The sequence below is a fragment of the Taeniopygia guttata genome, chromosome 4 (assembly GCF_048771995.1).
Source record: "Taeniopygia guttata chromosome 4, bTaeGut7.mat, whole genome shotgun sequence".
Lineage (NCBI taxonomy): Eukaryota > Metazoa > Chordata > Aves > Passeriformes > Estrildidae > Taeniopygia > Taeniopygia guttata.
Window position 1 is genome coordinate 9522239 of NC_133028.1, and position 17962 is coordinate 9540200.

Genomic DNA, 17962 nt, shown 5'->3' on the forward strand with positions numbered 1-17962 from the left:
TTTTTCCTTCTGTCTGATTTTCTTTTTCTCCAGTTCTAAATGGTGTATCTGCACTAGGCTGTAAGTGTTTTAATTGAACTGATGATCTGGGTAGTAAAAGAACTAGAATAACCAAGCCTTTTCTGGCAAACAACATTTTCTGTATTGTTTTCAGTTTGATGGGTACCACAGCAGAAAGCTCTACAGATTTTAAAAGTAAACTGACTCAAGTTTTTCATTAAGGGAAACCAAAGCTGTGCCAGGGTTAACTATAAATCGAAATACTTCTTTTTGGAAAAAGTCTGAATTACCTAAATTAAATCTACCAGAACAGAGACAGTTTAGTGGGAATGAGTAATCCCTTAATGCTATGCTAACATATTGGAGGACTTGTGCTAGTAGTTCTTTGGTTGTTGGAAACATAGTCTTATTTTGGTTCATTTGTTTTCATGGGATCTCCAGAGTTAGGAGTGTATCAGAGGAGGGAGAACCCAGTGCAGTTGAGAGGAGTGTAACTCCGAGGAGCTGGAGAGAGCAGGCAGCTGGTAGCAATTAAAGGCAGTTAGCAGTTACCCAGGTGTAAACACTGGAGGCTGTAATTGCAGTTTGGTTTCCCGGCTGCCATGGGGGAATTGAACGCCTGCCACTGGGAGGGAGGTGATGCTGATGATTGCTGTGCCTGCCACTTCCCGATCCCTTCTGGGTCCTAAGGCACTGTGACTCCGGCATCCAGAGCTGAGCACTTGCTGTGGCTGCTCCCTAATTTCTCTCTGTCAGCCAAGCTGGTTTCAGGTGTTTGGTATGTGGGATGAGTTTGCCTTTCTGACTTTGCCTGAAAGGAACAAGGAAATTTTCATCATTCATCACTGGAGAACACCCCAGGAGTGAGGAAGTATCTGAAACTGTTCCACATCTATCAAGAAGTGGGTGTCTATTTATATGCTGGACTGTAAAATAGAACATATCCACCTGTGGAGTTAAAGCAAAATACTACAGATAATAAAGTTAGATATTGTTCTCTTCAGATTCACATTAACTTCTTTCACAATACTTTCATTCTGGTGATAGGTATTCTCTAATGAAGTTAACAGTTGACTTAGTTATGTTCTTTCATATGTCTTAAAGGAAAAAGTGAATAAATATTTGTATAAGAAAATTTGGCATTATTTGCTGTTTGAAATTAGCCTTGATTAATATCATGATTAGGTGATGACAGTTCTTTATAGAACTGATTTGTCACTAGTGTCCTTAAATAGTATCATTGTTGAAAATACAAAGTTACATTTTGTATTTCCCTCATCTAATTTTGTATCTTTGTCTTACTTATTTTATTTTTGTCTTAAAAATAGCTTTGCTTGCAGAAACTCAGAATAGTTAACTGTTACATCTTAGTGAATATTTCTGAGCTAAGAATGTGTTTGTTTAAAAATGAAATTTTGGAACTCTCAAAATTTTTTTTCCTTACCTTTACAGTTATCTTTATCACTTTTTCCAATGCTTGTAACTGTTTTTGAATGGTGCATTTTTTCAAAACTCTTACTTCCAGGGAGGAACAGTAATGTTTTGTAACATGAAGTTTGGAAATGCAGAGTGCTTTCAAATACTTCTAACATGAAAGGAGACCTTGGGAGAGCATATAAAGTAGGGTCTTTTTGGTGAAATTACTCATTGCTTTAGTTATTCTAAGTGATTAACTAAGGAAAACCATAAACATATCCCTGTGAAGCACAGTCCATTTCTGACTGGTTGTGAATTCAGTTTTCTCAAACAGATTGCATCTCTAGTGAGCTGCATACTTGCTTTTCCATTTGGCATAAAATTGCTGAATATACCATCTATTTAATTTGAGGGTATTATTTTCTCACATCTGTTACTGCAAATTTTTCAAATAATCGAATATCTGTGATTTTTTCATCCCTTCCTCAAAGAATCTCATTCAGTTTGGCATCTCTCTCTGTGCAACCTGTCCTGCTCCAAGCAGGGAGATCAGACCAGGTAGCTCAGGCTTTAGTTTTGTCTCCACAGTGAATTAAACCTTACATCACCTCTCTCAAGCGTGCAGCTGTGAGTGCAGCACTACTACTTTTACATTTGTGTACACTGGAGGTGAAGGGACCATCCTGTAAAAGGGTGTGCAAGAAGTAAATGAAAAATCTTTGAATAGAGCCCTGCTGTAAGCAGTCCTCTCTCTTAGTTAGAGCAGCCATTTGTTTCCCCTTTCTACTTCTGTGAACAAATGGTCACTTTGACACTTTGTGTGCCTATTTTGTTTACTGACATGACAGAGATGATCTGGGATTAATACTTGAAACTTTTGGCCTGCTACACAAGAGGGTTTTTTGGTGTTTTCCTGAATTCTCCATGGATTCTTGTTAATTTGTTTCTCAGAATAAAAAATCACTTCTGTTTTTTCAAGATCGAAAGAATCTGGTAATTTCTCATCTTGAGGTCTGTAGATGATATCAGTATGTTGGTTGAAGCCTTGAAGGGATCCCTATTTTTATCAGAAATCATAATAAATGGAGGATCTATGGTTTGATATCTCTTACTTCCTGTGAATGAGGAAGGTATCCCTTACTACTCATTTTCCTAACATGCTTTTCCACAATTGACTCCTCTGCTAAATTTTCAGTATTAGTGGGAATCTTGTATTTCCATGTAAAATTTCACAGATTGCCTGTCTACCAATTGAAGTGTATATGAAATTGTGCTGTCTCCTATCACCTAATAGGTTTTTGCCCACATTCCAGTGAACAGTGGGTTCTTGAAAGTCAACTTTCCTTGGATAATCTTCTGAAGGAGTGCAGTCCATAGTGTGAGAAATATAAAGAGGAAAATGTACTTGATTTTGTGCAAGAAGAAAACAGATTTTGTTTTGGGCCTGCCCCTTCTGCTTCTGTCAGGGAATTGCTGTTAAGAAGAAACCTGAGAGCTGTTTGGGGTGGTTTTTTCTATGCAGGTGCTCTTAGTAAAAATGGAGAGGGATATTTAAAAGTCTGCACCACTGAGAGCTTGCACAGGAGGTGTGATAAACCAAATAAACAATACTGAAGAGTAAAAGCGAATAATACTTTACTGACAGATGCAATTTCCTTTATTAACAGAGCTGAATAGCACTGAATTGAAAGACTGCATCAGTGAGAACAGCCTGAGTAGCAATGCCAGCCTTCCCAGCGTGCAGAGCTGCCGGCGCCTGCGAGAGCGGAGAGTTGCAAGCTGGGCTGTTTCCTTTGAGCGGCTTCTTCAGGACTCTGTTGGTGTTAAATATTTTTCGGTGAGTTTTGAGGGACAATGAGAGGCTTTCCAAAATACCTGATACTGCTGCAGTAGTTTTCCTGTATTCTTTTTTTTTTCTTGACACTCTTCTTGCACAGGACAAGAGACAGGAGTTCGTTATCTGTTGTTATCTCTGTTGTTATCTGAGCATCTTTCTGAGTTTACACAGTTGAGTAAGAGTTCACAGTAATACTCAGATTGCCATGCATCTCTGCATAGCAGAAGTTTCAGGTGAAAATGGAAGCTGTATTTGGCTTTGGGAACTTCTAGAATGCTTCCCCCTTTTGCAAAATGGTTTATTTTTTTTTTTTTTTGGATCTATAGCCTTTGTACAAAAAGAAGGAAGTACTTTTGGTAGTTTCCTAAGAATGGGTTATTATTCATATCTATCTCCTGAAACATTGGAAGCCACATAGAAGATGTTTTCAATGATAGAGTGGCTTATTTTCCTCTAAAAGGTTTTTAGAAATACTTTTTGGAAATTGTTATGGTAGTTAAGAGCACTGGTTAAAACTGCAACTTCAAGAAGTAATGTTGAGTATTTGCAAAGTATTTTATGGTATACATAAATACTGTTCTGCACTGCACATTTATGAAGTTGTAAATAGCATCACCTCTATTTTGCAAGGAAACTGAGGGTGTATATTTTTGCTTTGTTGCACTGAGAGTGTGTTGCTGATTCTGAATGTGTTACACAGGGACAGTTTGTGCTACCCAGGTAATTTTCACAGTGCGAATATAATGAAACGTGGTATAGGAGAGGTAGATTTTTGGAATCTGCACTAACTCAGAAAGACTCTTTTGCTTGATACAAAAGTATTAAGAGAACACAATGGTTAATAAGGAGATTTCCACGTTAACTGGTGGGAGAACCCAAAACCTGCATTAACAGTAAACATCTATTTGTGGAAAGAGAGAAGAGGAAAGCAAAATAATATATTCTGAATACTGTGTTCCTTAGGTTAGCAGAGCAGTCTGAGACTTAATAGCATTTCTGCTTTCATACTGAGACTTCTTACAGCTCTGATCTGATGTTAGAATCCATCTGAAAAATGATGTAGTTCATGGGGCTCCTACTGAAAGTCCAATTGACTTAGTTCTAATTACTTGTAAACCTCTGGTAAACTTGTGTACATTTAGGAAATTGAGGTATTAAATTTTTAGCTGCTATGATACTTCAAAACTCACATTATAAATATCAAAAGTAGCCCATGTAATTTTAATCAATGTTCAGATTAAAAGGTTAAAGGTACTCTTCATTTCAGCAAAAGCCAACCTCAAATATTCTGAAAGTTTTACTTTCCCCATTTTATTCTAATTAGAACTTCTTTTTATAAATATTGCAAAAGCACATGTCTTAAAGAAATACCAACTTTGAAAAACCATTAGGGAATGTTAAAGTTGTATGCACCACCATTTTCTTGAGGCCCAGGAGATGTCCAGAGGGTTGCTTAGATTTTTTAACCTGGTTGCCATAACACAGTACAGTTACAGATTGCTGCCAGTATCCAGGAACACTGAGGCACCAGCATTTGATTTATGGTCCCATAGCAAGTGTCTTGGTGCATGTGGGATCCAGCATCTGCCTTTGCTGAGGACAGCTTTGTCACAGAGCAGGAATTACTCTCCAAGAAGGAGAGATTTTGCATGTTTTGCAAATACTCACACTTTGCATAATAGCTGCTGCTTAGAGCAGTCAGCCAGGAGGTGAGAGCTGTTTGCAGGTTCCCCCTTCAAGGGGTTCAGCCCAACCTCTGCAGCTCCCAGCCGTGGGTGACAGCTGCTCTGCTGCCTGATGTTCCAGCTGGGCCAGCACTCAGCCCTCCTGGTGGAGCTGAGTTGTTGGACAGCCAGCTGTGCCCAAATCCTGCGGCCACAAGGAAGCAAGAGGGAGATGGACTCAGGGAATGTGCCAAGGGGGAAGTAGGCGGTTGCTCACTAATTTGGTTCTCTTAATATGTAATTAGATGTAAAGTGCAGAAATGTTCCCCTGAGTACTCTGTGGATTGTCCTTTATGTGTTTGGTGTCTCAGCTTATGTATCTGATAGGACTTTAAATTCAGAGCTTCCCTGTATTGTAGTTGATCTCAATTGCTTTCTTACAGCTGGACTCCCTAAACTCTATGTAAATCTGAAAAGCACAAATAACCTTTATTTCTGTGGAGATTCTTCTTTCTGAGGCTGCTATGTATGATAAGGAAGCTTCACTGATACCCATGTGATGATTAGGTGAAGGTTGTAGTGGATCAAGTTTTGGTTTTTTTTTTTTTTTTTTTTATATCTTTATTTTGCCCTGATGGTTAAAATGCTTTTAAGATGCTGAAAGAATATTGAATTATACAGATTTGGTATGGGACAGTTTATGCTTGTAGAGTTTTCCAGCTGAATCAGTACCAGTGTTCCTTTGGATTTAGGATGCTGTAATATAAATGTCCTGATTATTGTGTGTTGTACTGGGTGATACTTTTTTCCCTCTCAGTGAGTATTTTCTAAAGAGAAACCATGTAACCACGGTGAACAATGATACTTTTTTTTTTATAGTTGCCATGTGATACAAAAAGACTGCAATGAATCCAGGATTGATTATGGGCACTTCTTAATAAATATCTATATCAGTAGAACTGCAATTAAAGACAGTGTCACTTTTAAATCTAGTTTATAAACTACTTAAATTTTTATTAAAAATTTATTCACTAGTTTATGCACTACTTAGCATGACATTTCAAACTTTGTACTTGCAAATGATTTGATGTTAACTTCATGTATTCTTCTTAGTTATATACATTTGAAAAGACACAAGAAAGAGGGGGAGCACCAGGTATGTATTGGACATACATTGATTTTTACTTTAGAAAAAAACTGGATTGTGAGACTGATTGAAAACTTTATGCAAACTTTCCAAGCATTATATATATGTTGTTTAAGCTGGCGAGTAACATTTCTTTGAGACATTAATTTATTTGCTTATTTTTTCCCCCAGGAATTTCTACGGAAAGAATTTAGTGAAGAAAATATTTTATTTTGGCAGGCCTGTGAATATTTTAACCATGTACCTGCACATGATAAAAAAGAGGTAAGTTAATTTCAGTACCTTGTGCTGCTTCTTCAGAAATCATTACTCCTTCAAGATTATTGAAATTAATGGAGCTGTGCTTGGTCTGTCTACTGTGATATCACTAAAACAGGGTGGGATGACCTAACTTTAAGATGTTGGATATGTTTAAAGTGCAGAGTTAGCTCTGTAAGAATGAAGCAAGGTATCCTGGATGTTGCAAATGGCCAGCAGTGGTAGCCCAGTGCATGGAAGTGCAGGGCAAATTAATTGACCATGTCAAGGAGAGGCCTCTTGCACTCTTTTGGCTAGACTGCCTCCACCAACCAAAGCTGTTTCTAAATAACTTAATTATCTGCTCCTCCAAGGGTAGGGTTCTCATGTTTGTTCACAGATTATGAGAATCTCCATCTCGTCCTTTTGAGGGAATCCTACATTGGTCAGACAGTTTGGGTGAAATTTGAACTTTGTACAGGTTGGCAACACTTCTGTCTACACCACAGCCAAATCCAGTCAGATTTATGTGGTGGAAACAGTCTCTCTTCCAAGTCTATCTTAACTCTTTTGTCTGCTAATGAGGGTTTTTATTTCTACTTTCTTCTGTCTTCAAACAATGTATTTTCTGAACACCACCCTTAAGGGCTGTGGGCTTACCTTGGTGGGTTTTTCATTATTTTTGTGATGTGGATATTTCAAAGTAAACAAGTTAAAAATGAGTGGTTTTGACTGTAAACATTCATATATATACTTGTCTTTTTCTCACTTCTAGAAATTGAATCTTAGAGGATGTATTTAAATAGTAGCTATTATGTAAAAGGTCTAAAATCTTAAAAGAATCTACTCTTCTTTTTAAAAAATACCTGCTGTGCTTCACTGCTTGATTATTTTAATTTTTATTTGGAAGACAACTTTTACTGTTCAAGAAATATTTGATGAATATTTGTAATCACAAAGAAAAAAAAACTTTTTATGTGCTTAAACTCCCAAAAGCTGATATATGAAAAATACATATATAAAAGATTCAGGAGTGGCTATCTATTTTTGGGTGAAATATATCAGTGTAAGAAATGCCTAGCTAAAAATAGTGTTTTAAAACCAACATATATTTAGCATTTTTTTTTTTCTGTAGCTTTCTTACAGGGCTCGAGAGATCTTCAGTAAGTTCTTGTGTAGCAAAGCTACAACCCCAGTTAATATTGACAGCCAGGCACAGCTGGCAGATGATATTCTCAATTCTCCCCATCCAGATATGTTCAAGGAACAGCAACTTCAGGTAACCATAGTAACCATGAATGCTCTATGTTTATGTCTGTTATCTTTTTCTTTCTAAACTATAAAAATAGTTTTACATGCTGTATATTTTAAACTCTGGTAGGAGAATAGAAAAAAGGCTGCTTGGCTGTTTTTCTGTTATGTGGAGAGACAATTTTCACTTAACTAAAAAATAATCTGAAAAGTACTATTATTGAAATGAGGCTTCAGTGCAAGTAAATAATTCCATGTGTTGCAGCACCATTGCATAGAGTGTTTGCATATGGCTGCTTTTCTTTTCTTTAGTGGAGAGTTGAGTACACAAATAGTGTCTAATTTTGGGTTTTAAAATGTCAGTTTTATAAAGGGAGTTGTTCTCTTGTGCTTTAGTATTACTGTCAGGGTAAGAAATTTTAGAAGTATTGGAGTCTGAAGACCTCTGAAGTGGATGTATTTTAAATAATTATTGATAATCAGAACAGTTATGCAACAACAGGATACACTTTACATTTCCTGTAGAATTTAAGTTTCTAGTTTTTTTTTTTTTTTTAAGTCATCTCTTTGGTAGCTCTTCCACCATACCAGTTAATTAGTAAAAGTGGTTTTGATATAATTTTGAAATCAAGGCTATAGCTTTAATATGAACCAGGTCACAATCTTAGGACACAATCTCAGACCATGTGCTTTGGGGCAATCTGAGCAGCAGGGTATAGTGTCATCCTCCTGCAAAGTGGAGATAGAAGGGTAGGTCTGACTGCTGGTCTGGTAGCTTCCAGCACTATAGCTACTCCTTATGCACCTCCCAAGCCTGAGCCTTCTGTGGGAATTACCAGTCACCACCTTACCAGACATTTTTTTTTGCATTTGTCATCCTGGTGTTGTGGAGACTATGCCTGAATTCCTCCTTATCCTCTCCCATTTGTTTGGTGGAGTACAAGGTGTCCTCATGAGTCAGGTGACAGGGTTGATGCAGGTTTTGTCCCTTTGGAAATGCTGTATCCGTGGTAGGAGGGCTCATGATGCAGGAGAAAATGCTCAGAAGTCCTGCTGTGGGTGCAGTCCCAGCCACACAGCCTGTCTGTGCCTGACCTCTTATCTCAAACTCTCAGTGCCTCAGTCAGATCCCTCAGTCAGACCCATTCCTGTCTGGATGAGAGTGACCTCTGCTGCAGGACGTGGCCTTGGAGCTTGTCTGAGTGCTGGTGGTGTGTTGCCTGCCTGAGGTCAGTGCTGGGGAATCAGCTGCTTGGTGGCCCTTAATTTCTTGGTGTCAGCGAGTGGTTCTAGAGGCCAGTTTGTGGTCTTGCTGGATGGCACCACTTGAGAACACACAGCTGTGGGTTGTGCAGTTACTGCAACACACCCACAGACTCTCAAAGTTCAGCTCGTGGTGGTGACACAATCTTAATAAAGTGAGAGCTCTGCATTTGTGGTCTTTCACAAGATTTTTTAGATTTGAACAGCAACCACAGAGTGCAAGGGTGCTGCTTTGTGGTGGTTGTTGGATGAGTGTGATGCTGGGGAACAGGGAGTGTTGCTGTAAGGCTGCAGAGGAGTGGCAGAAGTGTGTGGGAAAGTGCCTTGGAAATGCTTTCAGACCATTCTCTTTCAAGCACTGCCTGTTTGGAATACCCTTGGAAATTGCTTTCTGCCATGTCCTGACAAATTTGTCCGTGATCTTGTTGTTAGAGTTTGTCATAGCAGTGTGGATGCACCCAAAGCACCTAGTTAGGATGTTGTTCCTTTTTGTAAATTGAATGAGAGCAAGCATTTTCAGTGTTTCTGGATGGAAGATAGTGTAGGTCACTTGAACATACTAAAATAAGAATAATATAGCATGTACTTTATGTAGAGTTGATAATGGATGTAAGTTTTTCTACTCTTGTTAATCTGAAAATTTCAAATTATGCTTTTAAAATATGTTTTTAATTTGTAAGGACAAGAACTAGCATCTGCTAGCCTTTTCTCAATAAGCAGAAATCATTAAGATATGTAAATATGATAATACTTCTAAATATAGCAAATCATGCCTGTATGTGGGCTAGAAACATGGGGCAGATGATAATCAGCTCAAGGTAAATTAGTTACCCTGTCACGATTCTGTCCAGCTAAGTTAAAATGTTGTAATTTTTTTGCTGTATGCTGTATTAAGTATATTTAATTTGAAGACTGTCAAAGCTAGCATATACAGAAGTATTTTTCTGTAGCTTACCATGTGAAAAACAGTTCATTAAATGGCCCAACAGAGATGACAGGCAGCACCTAAGCAGGAATGGGAATATACCGAGGGGAAAGTCAAAACCATGGAAGTTGGCATTCAGTTTGAGTTAGGTTTCTGTGACTCTGCAGGATCAAGTTCTCTCTGCTCTATTGTGCTGTTTACAAGATAAGTTTTGGGCTAAAGCCTGTTGAGAAGGGTGTGTCGGCAGAGTCTGAAGCGTGGTTTCCATCTGCAAATGGGCCACTCAGTCTCAGTGATGGACTTTCCTTTATACTCTTGGGAATGCCATAACCTGCTGGGTGGTGCCCACCTTCCTTTGCTTGTGAGGACTTTGTCATGTCCAAAGAAGTAGCTATTCAAACTGCTTTTGCAGATCAGCTGAAACATGGGAGAAGATACTGGGCTAAAAGTATGGATTAACTTAAAACAGCACGTTTGCAAAAATGGAACTAAAATTTAAACATTATTTAGCATTTAAGACAAAGCTCTTCTTCACTTTCATAAATTCCTCTTCAGTTAAATCAGCCTCAGATATTTATACCAGGCCTGGTCTAGAGCTACTTTCTTCCTCTGTGGTTAAAGATAAATGTTGGTAATTTAATGTAAACTGTTCTCCTTCAAGATCTACAGCACCTTGGTTATTGAATTGTCCAGAGATACTGATGGGTTTTTTCCTTATCATTGGGCACATGACTGTGGTTTACTGTTAACACTTGTCAGTGCTGGGTTAATGACATGATGGTCTTAGAGGTCTTTTCCAGCCTAAACGATTCTGTGACTCTGTGAGCATTAAATATTCTGTAAAGGACTCCCAGCTTCTTCTCAGATCAGCACTTAAATTTGTGTGTCTTGTATCATTGTGTATTATTCCATATTGTGATTATATCATATTTGTGTGTTTTAGAACGTAAACGTCTTGTTCACAGCTGCCTTAAAACATACTTGAATAACTTAATGCTGTCACATATAGTGCTAGTGTAATAACCTTTAAAACGCATGCTCCACACAGAATGGCATCAATGCAGTAAAAGAGGATGCTGTTGTTAACACTCTACAGCATCTCAGTTTGCAGTTTGCACAAATCATAACTTATTTTCCAAATCTGTAATGAGGGAATAGATCAAATTATGTTTCACTTTAAAATGGGTGCAGTGTATCTAGCCAGGTCTAAACAATGTCATACCTATGCTGTTTACATCCTGATGTCTTAAATTTTGTGTGGGTTTCCTGTTGCAAAGTAGCTTAATTTTCTTGGTGTGTTACTGGAATGAATGTAACCATTATCCACTGCCATTTAATTTCAGATATTTAACTTGATGAAGTTTGATAGCTATACTCGCTTCCTCAAATCCCCTCTTTACCAAGAATGCATCTTAGCTGAAGTGGAAGGACGTCCTCTTCCTGATCCTCAGCGTGTTCCCAGCAGCCCAACTTCTAAACACAGTGTCAGTTCAGAGAAGTCCAACATGTCAACACCAAAAAAGGTGACTTTTGCATTGTTGTTATCTGAAAACTGTGTTTTTAAATAATCTTTTTAAAGCTCTTCAGAAAATCAAAGATACTATATATAATAAAATTAAAACGTGGTTAGAGATGCTGGCAAATACAATTGAAATTTTTTTGTGTACTCAGGAATATACTTATTTTTTTTATCCTTGCCTCTGAATCAGTTTTCTAGATATTGAATTGCTGAATATAATTTAAAATCTTCATTGTTATTTAACTGTACAAATGAAAAGTAAGGGTTATTTTGTTAATGCACCAGTTCAGAAGCTTATTTTGGTTGACTATGGGAATTAAGATGAGATAATTTAACCTTTGCTAAAAGGAGACATTTTATCAGAAGTTTTGGGGAAGGCTTAAACCTAAACTAACTCATTTTGGCAGAGGGTAGTTTTTAATTTCTTAGCTCCCAGTAAACTAAGATACCTCTGTGTTAAATAAATACAGCTGCTTAAAAATTAGACCAGTAGTCTAATCCCTTGACTTTATTTAGGGTTTATTTTTTCTTCTTGTAGATAATACCCCCATAGCATTACATAACTGTATGGGTATATGATAACTTCTCATTTTTCATGTCAATCACTACAGATTACCCTATCTGCCATAATGTATTCTTATGACTAGGAGACTTTAAAAAGTAGCATTTCAAGGAATATTCTAATAATCTAACAAGAATACTAGCTTGTTAAAAGCAAGTTTAGTTTAATATCAAACATTCCTGACATTTGTATTCTTCAACTCTAATAAATACTTGATTATACTTGTAAATGTTAAACAGTACTTTATCATTGTCTTTGAACGCTGTTCATGTTCAAGCCTAGCCTAGGAAAAATACCAAAGTGAAATTCAGTGTTTTAAAAGCAAGGCAAATGGCCTTTCCACATTAACTTAGGCATTACTGGTGAGCTGGGGACAGTTCTTTCGTATTTACTGGAGCTCTCCATGGCTCATTTCCAGCTACTGTTTTGAACTCTCTACCAAGTAGCACGTTTCCATCTCTGTATTTCTCTCTTTTTGCCCCTGGTGAGGATTTTTGGGTTTTTTTAATTGCTGCTGAGAGGGATGTTGGCACAGACACCTGTGCGTGGGGTAAAGGAGGCAGCTAACCTGGCCAGCACACTCTTGTTTTAGGAAGAAGTATGGGAAGGTTTATTTTAGACAATATACTCACACCTGTGATCCAACCAGTGATTTAATTGTGTTTTGGTGATAGCTAAGTGGTAAGTCAAAGTCAGGAAGATCTTTAAATGAAGAGTCAGGAGAGGAGGACACTGAGAAGAAAAAAAGGGGAACATTCTTCTCATGGTCAAGAAGTAAGAGTTTGGGAAAATCACAGAAGAGAAGAGAAAATGGTGATTATCCAAACGGTGAGTGTCACATTCTGCTTTGTTTCAAGCTTGTTTCAGCAATAGATATGACTAATCTCACCATGATTAGTTGCTACCTAAGTGCATTCTTGGGAGTGACAGAGGAAAAGAACTGTCAAGTCAGAAGGCCATACTGTGGCTGGTATTGCTGCAGTTTTGTGGAAGATGTACAGGTAAATAGATGAAAATATGACAATATTTAAATATGTTTTTACTGACTTTCACAAGACTCTTTTTCTACGTTTTGGAACATTCTGCCTTTCTATGTGCTGGTAATTGCTCTTTCAAGCAGAGAGCTGCTATTTTTATAGAAAGATAATTTAAAATCTTTACAGAAAAGTCCAAGAGCTGTACAGCAAATAGTGCTATAGTTACAGCTATATAAATATTCCTCCATCTGCATTATCCTACTCTTCTTTCTTTTATCAGTAGCAGCCAGGTATGTTCACATTTGAACAGTCACCATCTGTTTTCACCTTCCCTGACTAAAATGAAAAAGGAAAATCAGAGGTGTGAAAGCCCTTGTAACCTGCTGTTTTGTTACTTAATTGTGTTTGAGAGTTTAAGGAAGAGATTCTCTTATGAAAGCACCTGTATGTGGACTCTAGAGGAGACAAAAGTTTTGCAATAAACTATTCTGTTGAGTTGAAAATAATGAAGAAATTCCAGTGAAGCACCAAATTTGGTCCATATTTGATAATGTAGTTTTTGCTTCTGGTAAATGCCCAGACCCACAAGATACATTTGATAAGGATAATTTGGGTGTTATTAGTATATTCATATGTGAAAAGACATCAGAGGTATTTGCTGAGATCATGGACATAACCTTCTGAACATAACTAGTAATTGTCTTAAATATTTTTAAAAGTGCAAGTATGGTGTTAGAACACTAAAATCTATCTCCCTTGAGAGTATCTGAAGAGGTAGAATATTTTTTTTAAGATGAAACATTGAAGTATTGTTAAATCTAGTTAACAAAACTAATATATTTTTTTAAATATAATTTTTTTTAAATATAAAAACAAGTGGATTTATTCAAGGGTTACATAACCAAGAAGCACTTGACCAAAAGTTGCTTTGGTTTCCATGCTTCTGTGCACAGTATGAAGATTTGGTGTTTTTTTTAAATGAAAAAAGAAAAATTTGTGACCCAACAAGCTAATATTTGAAATAGTGTTCTGTATTATAATAAACAATAAATTTATTATTTTACTGATTGCTGATTCTTTGCCCAAACAGATTCTTTTCAGTCCAATGGATTGTCGTACAGACGGGAATCACAAGGCTCCATGTCATCCACTGCTAGTCTTGACTTGGTAAATGGCTGCCTCTTACTAATGAACCAGTGGGGGAGCAGATGAAACAGTCAATTATTGATTTTCTAAGTACTGTGATGTAGCTTGTTTGATGTAATCCCTTGGGAAAGGGTTTTTAAGTGATACAGCTGAAGCACAATGTAATATTAGGCAATTTTAGCTTGTAAGAAATGCAGTAGAGGTCGTATTCATATATTACTTCTTATGCTATCCTTGGATATGTTTTGCATCTTGTCTGTCTTAACATCATGCACCAGTGAACTACAGAAGAAAGTTTCCCTTTTAAAGACTGTAGCTCTTTAAAACCAGTTTGTTCTACCTGCATAGATGATAATCTGCTTTAAACAACCACAAGTTAAAGCTTTTCCTCTTCTTGGCCTATGCAATAAGGGGGATGCAAGTTGCATTAGGTTGATTTTGTTGTGCCAGTGTCTCTGGTGCTTCTTCTCCGTCTGTTTCTTTTAAGTTATGTGTTCTTGTCATTATGACTTGGTCCTAAAAACCTGAGAAGTTTGTTGTGAACACTTTGTCATGCTAAGAAATTAACAAGTGAAGACACTGTGATTTCTAACCATTAAGTTCTGCCTTCACAGTGTAAAACTAATGAGGTGCAAAATTAAAACAGTATTAATAAAACATAGATGTAATACTTTATCTTTGTTGATATAGAGAAAGACTCTAAAAAAAAGGAAATTTAGAAGTTTTTTTGGGCTTTTGATATCCCTTAGATAGACTAGATTCTGTGAAATTAACCATTAACTAATAACTGTGATTTTTATCTATGCTAAAAACATTGATCAGGGAAACAAGCACAGTGAAGTCATGTTTATTTCTGTTGCAGAAAAGTCTTGTCTTAAAAAATAGAAAATGCAAAGCCTGCCTAAAGCAACAACCCCTCATTTCTCTCCCACTCCCACCTGATTTAAGTCAGAAAGACACTGTGATTTGAGTGAGAAGCACAAAGTTAAAGAAAAGAGAAAAAGCATGATGAGTACCCTTAAAAGGCTGTCAGAACCAGTATTTTTTAGTGTCCTTTTAAGTTTTAAGTGAACTTTTTGTTAAATTTTCAAAGATACTTCTGATATTTAGTTGTAGTGTTATTCTACAGTTACTCTAGAATAAAGGTTAGTGCCTAGCCCATAGCATTGCAGTTCTAATTCCCTTTAATAGAAAAAATAATGGTCATGAAGCAAATAATTTGAAATTTTAATTTCTTTGCATAGAATTTCTATTTTGTTAAGAAGAATTTTTGAGAGAAAAGACTGAGGAACTTGGTATTTAAAGGCATTCATCTTCACTTAAATATTGATTCATAGGGTGCTAATAGTAATTTTTACATCAGCAGGACATTACTGAGCACAGACATTTAACTATTTGGTTGCTTAAGATTTAATTAACTTTTATAGTTTTTACTTAGTATTTCTTTAGTAAATCTTCTAACTGTTTTACACACTCACTGTGTAAAACTTCATCTGTTCTTGAAATAAATTTAGATATTTGCAGTATTATGATCTTTATCCAAATTTGTTTCCCCCAGGATTTAAATTTATATGATATTTGGGGTATTTGGAAGGATTTCTAAAGCATGGTAGAAAGTACAGTTCTTGGCTTGGTTCAATCTGTGCGGGCTCTGAAAGTTTATACCCAGTCCTCATTTTCCCATTGGGCACTGACCTTTCTTTTTCCTTTCAAGTCTGAAACCTCAAGATTGCCTGCATTTGTGCCAGAGAAAGATAAATCCCCCAAGTACTGCTGTGTAAACCTTCCGGATGGCTCCTCGAGCAAAATGGCCGTGAAATCGGGGTTCTCCATCAAGGAGGTGCTCTCTGGGGTCTGTGAGAAGCATGGCATCAACATAGCTGCAGTGGACCTGTTCCTAGTTGGAGGTGATAAGGTACTGCATCTTCCTGAGCTTTTTTGGAAGCACTTTTCTCCCCATTTTACAAATAAGGAATTCTGTTCTTTCCATACGGACTCGTATCTCCTGGTTCTGCCCATAGCTTTACGTTGGCAGTGCTGGTAAATTAAAGGAGAATTGAATTATCCACAAAGAAAACAAATGTCTGGTAGTAGATGCTACTGCATTAAAGCCCAAAAACATAGTGACATTCAGCTATTCAGGGATGAATGAGATGCATTAATGCTGAGATGAGGTACAGGTTTTAATATTGAGGAAAATTTCCAAGACAACAATCTGTGGGGATGATGCAGTGTGTGTGTGATGGCTCTTAGTCCAAGAGAAGTATTCTCCAATTCAAAGAGAAGTTGTGAACATGAAGTATTTATTCTCTTAAATTCATGCTTTTGATCCATCTAGATGATTACAATGACAAAAATCAATGAATTTAAAAAAAACCCCCATAGTTATGGGCTCTTTATTTTAAAGCTTTTAAAGATTGTTAGCTGGCTGTATTTTCTAATGCATTATTCTATGTAATTTATAGGAGTTGAAGAATCTAGGTTTGTTGTAAAAACCAAGTTCCTGAATACCTGCTGACTCCAGTGGAAATTGAATTTTGGTCATTGTTACACACCTAGCCAAAAGTAAACACACTTTAATTGTGTTCCATATCATAAAAGAGCAGTCACTAGAATGAGTGCAGCACATGTTAATAATATGCTGAGTTACCTTAAAAAAAATTAACAGCACAGCTGCTCTTTTTTACATAGTTTAAAATTAATTTGCTCTCTCTTCTTTTATCCCTGACATGTTCTGTAGCCCCTGGTATTGCACCAGGACAGCAGCATCCTGGAGTCTCGGGACCTGCGCTTAGAAAAACGCACTTTATTTCGGTAAGAGTCAAGTAATGTCTTCCTCTGGCCTTTCCCACCCTGTTTTTCATTTCACTTTTTATAAGTGCAGTAAAGGATATGTTGCCAGTTACCTGTGCAGTGAAACAGGAGGCTGTGCATCTGCAGGAGGGGGCTTTCTGGATCGCTCTTAGGACACAAGTGGGATTTTGATGCCAGTGTTTCAGTTTAGGGACATTTAAATATTTTTGTGATGTCAAAATGCTCAAGCTGAGGCAGCTGTGAAAGCATTGGGCAGAGCTGTGGGTCCAAAGGGACCTTCCACATCAGAAAGAGACATGTTTAGTAGGTTGGAATAGCCCAAGAAAGGTGTGGAAGTTGAACTGTGAGTTTCCTAGTCTTAAAATTAAATGGATATATTTATTGATGACATGTTCCCAGCCAGTTATAGCTGTATATATATGCCCACCTGAAATATTACAGTAAGACTAATTGTATAAATAAAATTCCTCTGATGAACCCTGAATCTTAAACAAGTCAATGTTAAATTATTAGTATGGATATAATATAATGCAGTACACGACATATTTAGTTTTATGTAATGTATCTGATAGCATGTGTTTTTTTTTTTCAAAACATTTGTGTTTTTTTCCAAACTAATGCTATGAAAACACCTGAAATAATTATTTCAGGAAAAAGTATTGAAGTAAAATATATTACATTACTGTCCTGGACTTTTGAAGTGAATGAAGTTTATTTTGTCAGGCATTCCTTAATTTGGGTCTATATTACTTTTCCTTAGGAAGCTGGACTAGTTTCTATTTAAAGGTACTTCAAGTTAATAAATACTGCATGGCATATTCAATTTTTAAATTGACATTGAGCAGTCTTTTATTAGGTGTGAGCTTGTTGAGTCTCCAAGTTAAAAAGGAACTTTAAGTAGGCAGTACCATATGTTATTTGTGTGTTAATTAAAATGCAGAAATGTTCTACGTTATTCCATTATCTGGGTAGATGCTATGTAAGCAAATATAGTCAAATATTTGGAACATTTTCAGACAGAGTAGAAATACTATGTGGGTATACTTAGTTACCTCAGTGTTTGCCACTTCTGAATCAATTACCATCTAATGATTAAATTTAGTAACTGTTGTATTCAAAGAAAATATGAAAAACAAAGTTTCAGTTATTCTGGCTTCTTGTGGAAGAGAAAAGTCAACATGACTAAACATCTTGTATTTAAGTA

At 36.7% G+C, this 17962-nt stretch overlaps 1 protein-coding gene across 7 annotated transcripts in view; it reads left to right on the plus strand.

Annotated features, from left to right (window-relative positions):
- RGS12 (regulator of G protein signaling 12) overlaps positions 1-17962 on the plus strand; it is an 83291-nt gene that overhangs the window by 45610 nt on the left and 19719 nt on the right. For all 7 annotated transcript variants that reach the window (XM_030270639.4, XM_030270633.4, XM_030270635.4 and 4 more), the window contains 8 exons: positions 3084-3253; positions 6236-6328; positions 7437-7580; positions 11084-11263; positions 12496-12649; positions 13889-13965; positions 15659-15859; positions 16685-16758. In XM_030270639.4, coding sequence (XP_030126499.4) covers positions 3084-3253; positions 6236-6328; positions 7437-7580; positions 11084-11263; positions 12496-12649; positions 13889-13965; positions 15659-15859; positions 16685-16758 — 1093 coding nt within the window. The remainder of the gene's footprint in view (positions 1-3083; positions 3254-6235; positions 6329-7436; positions 7581-11083; positions 11264-12495; positions 12650-13888; positions 13966-15658; positions 15860-16684; positions 16759-17962) is intronic.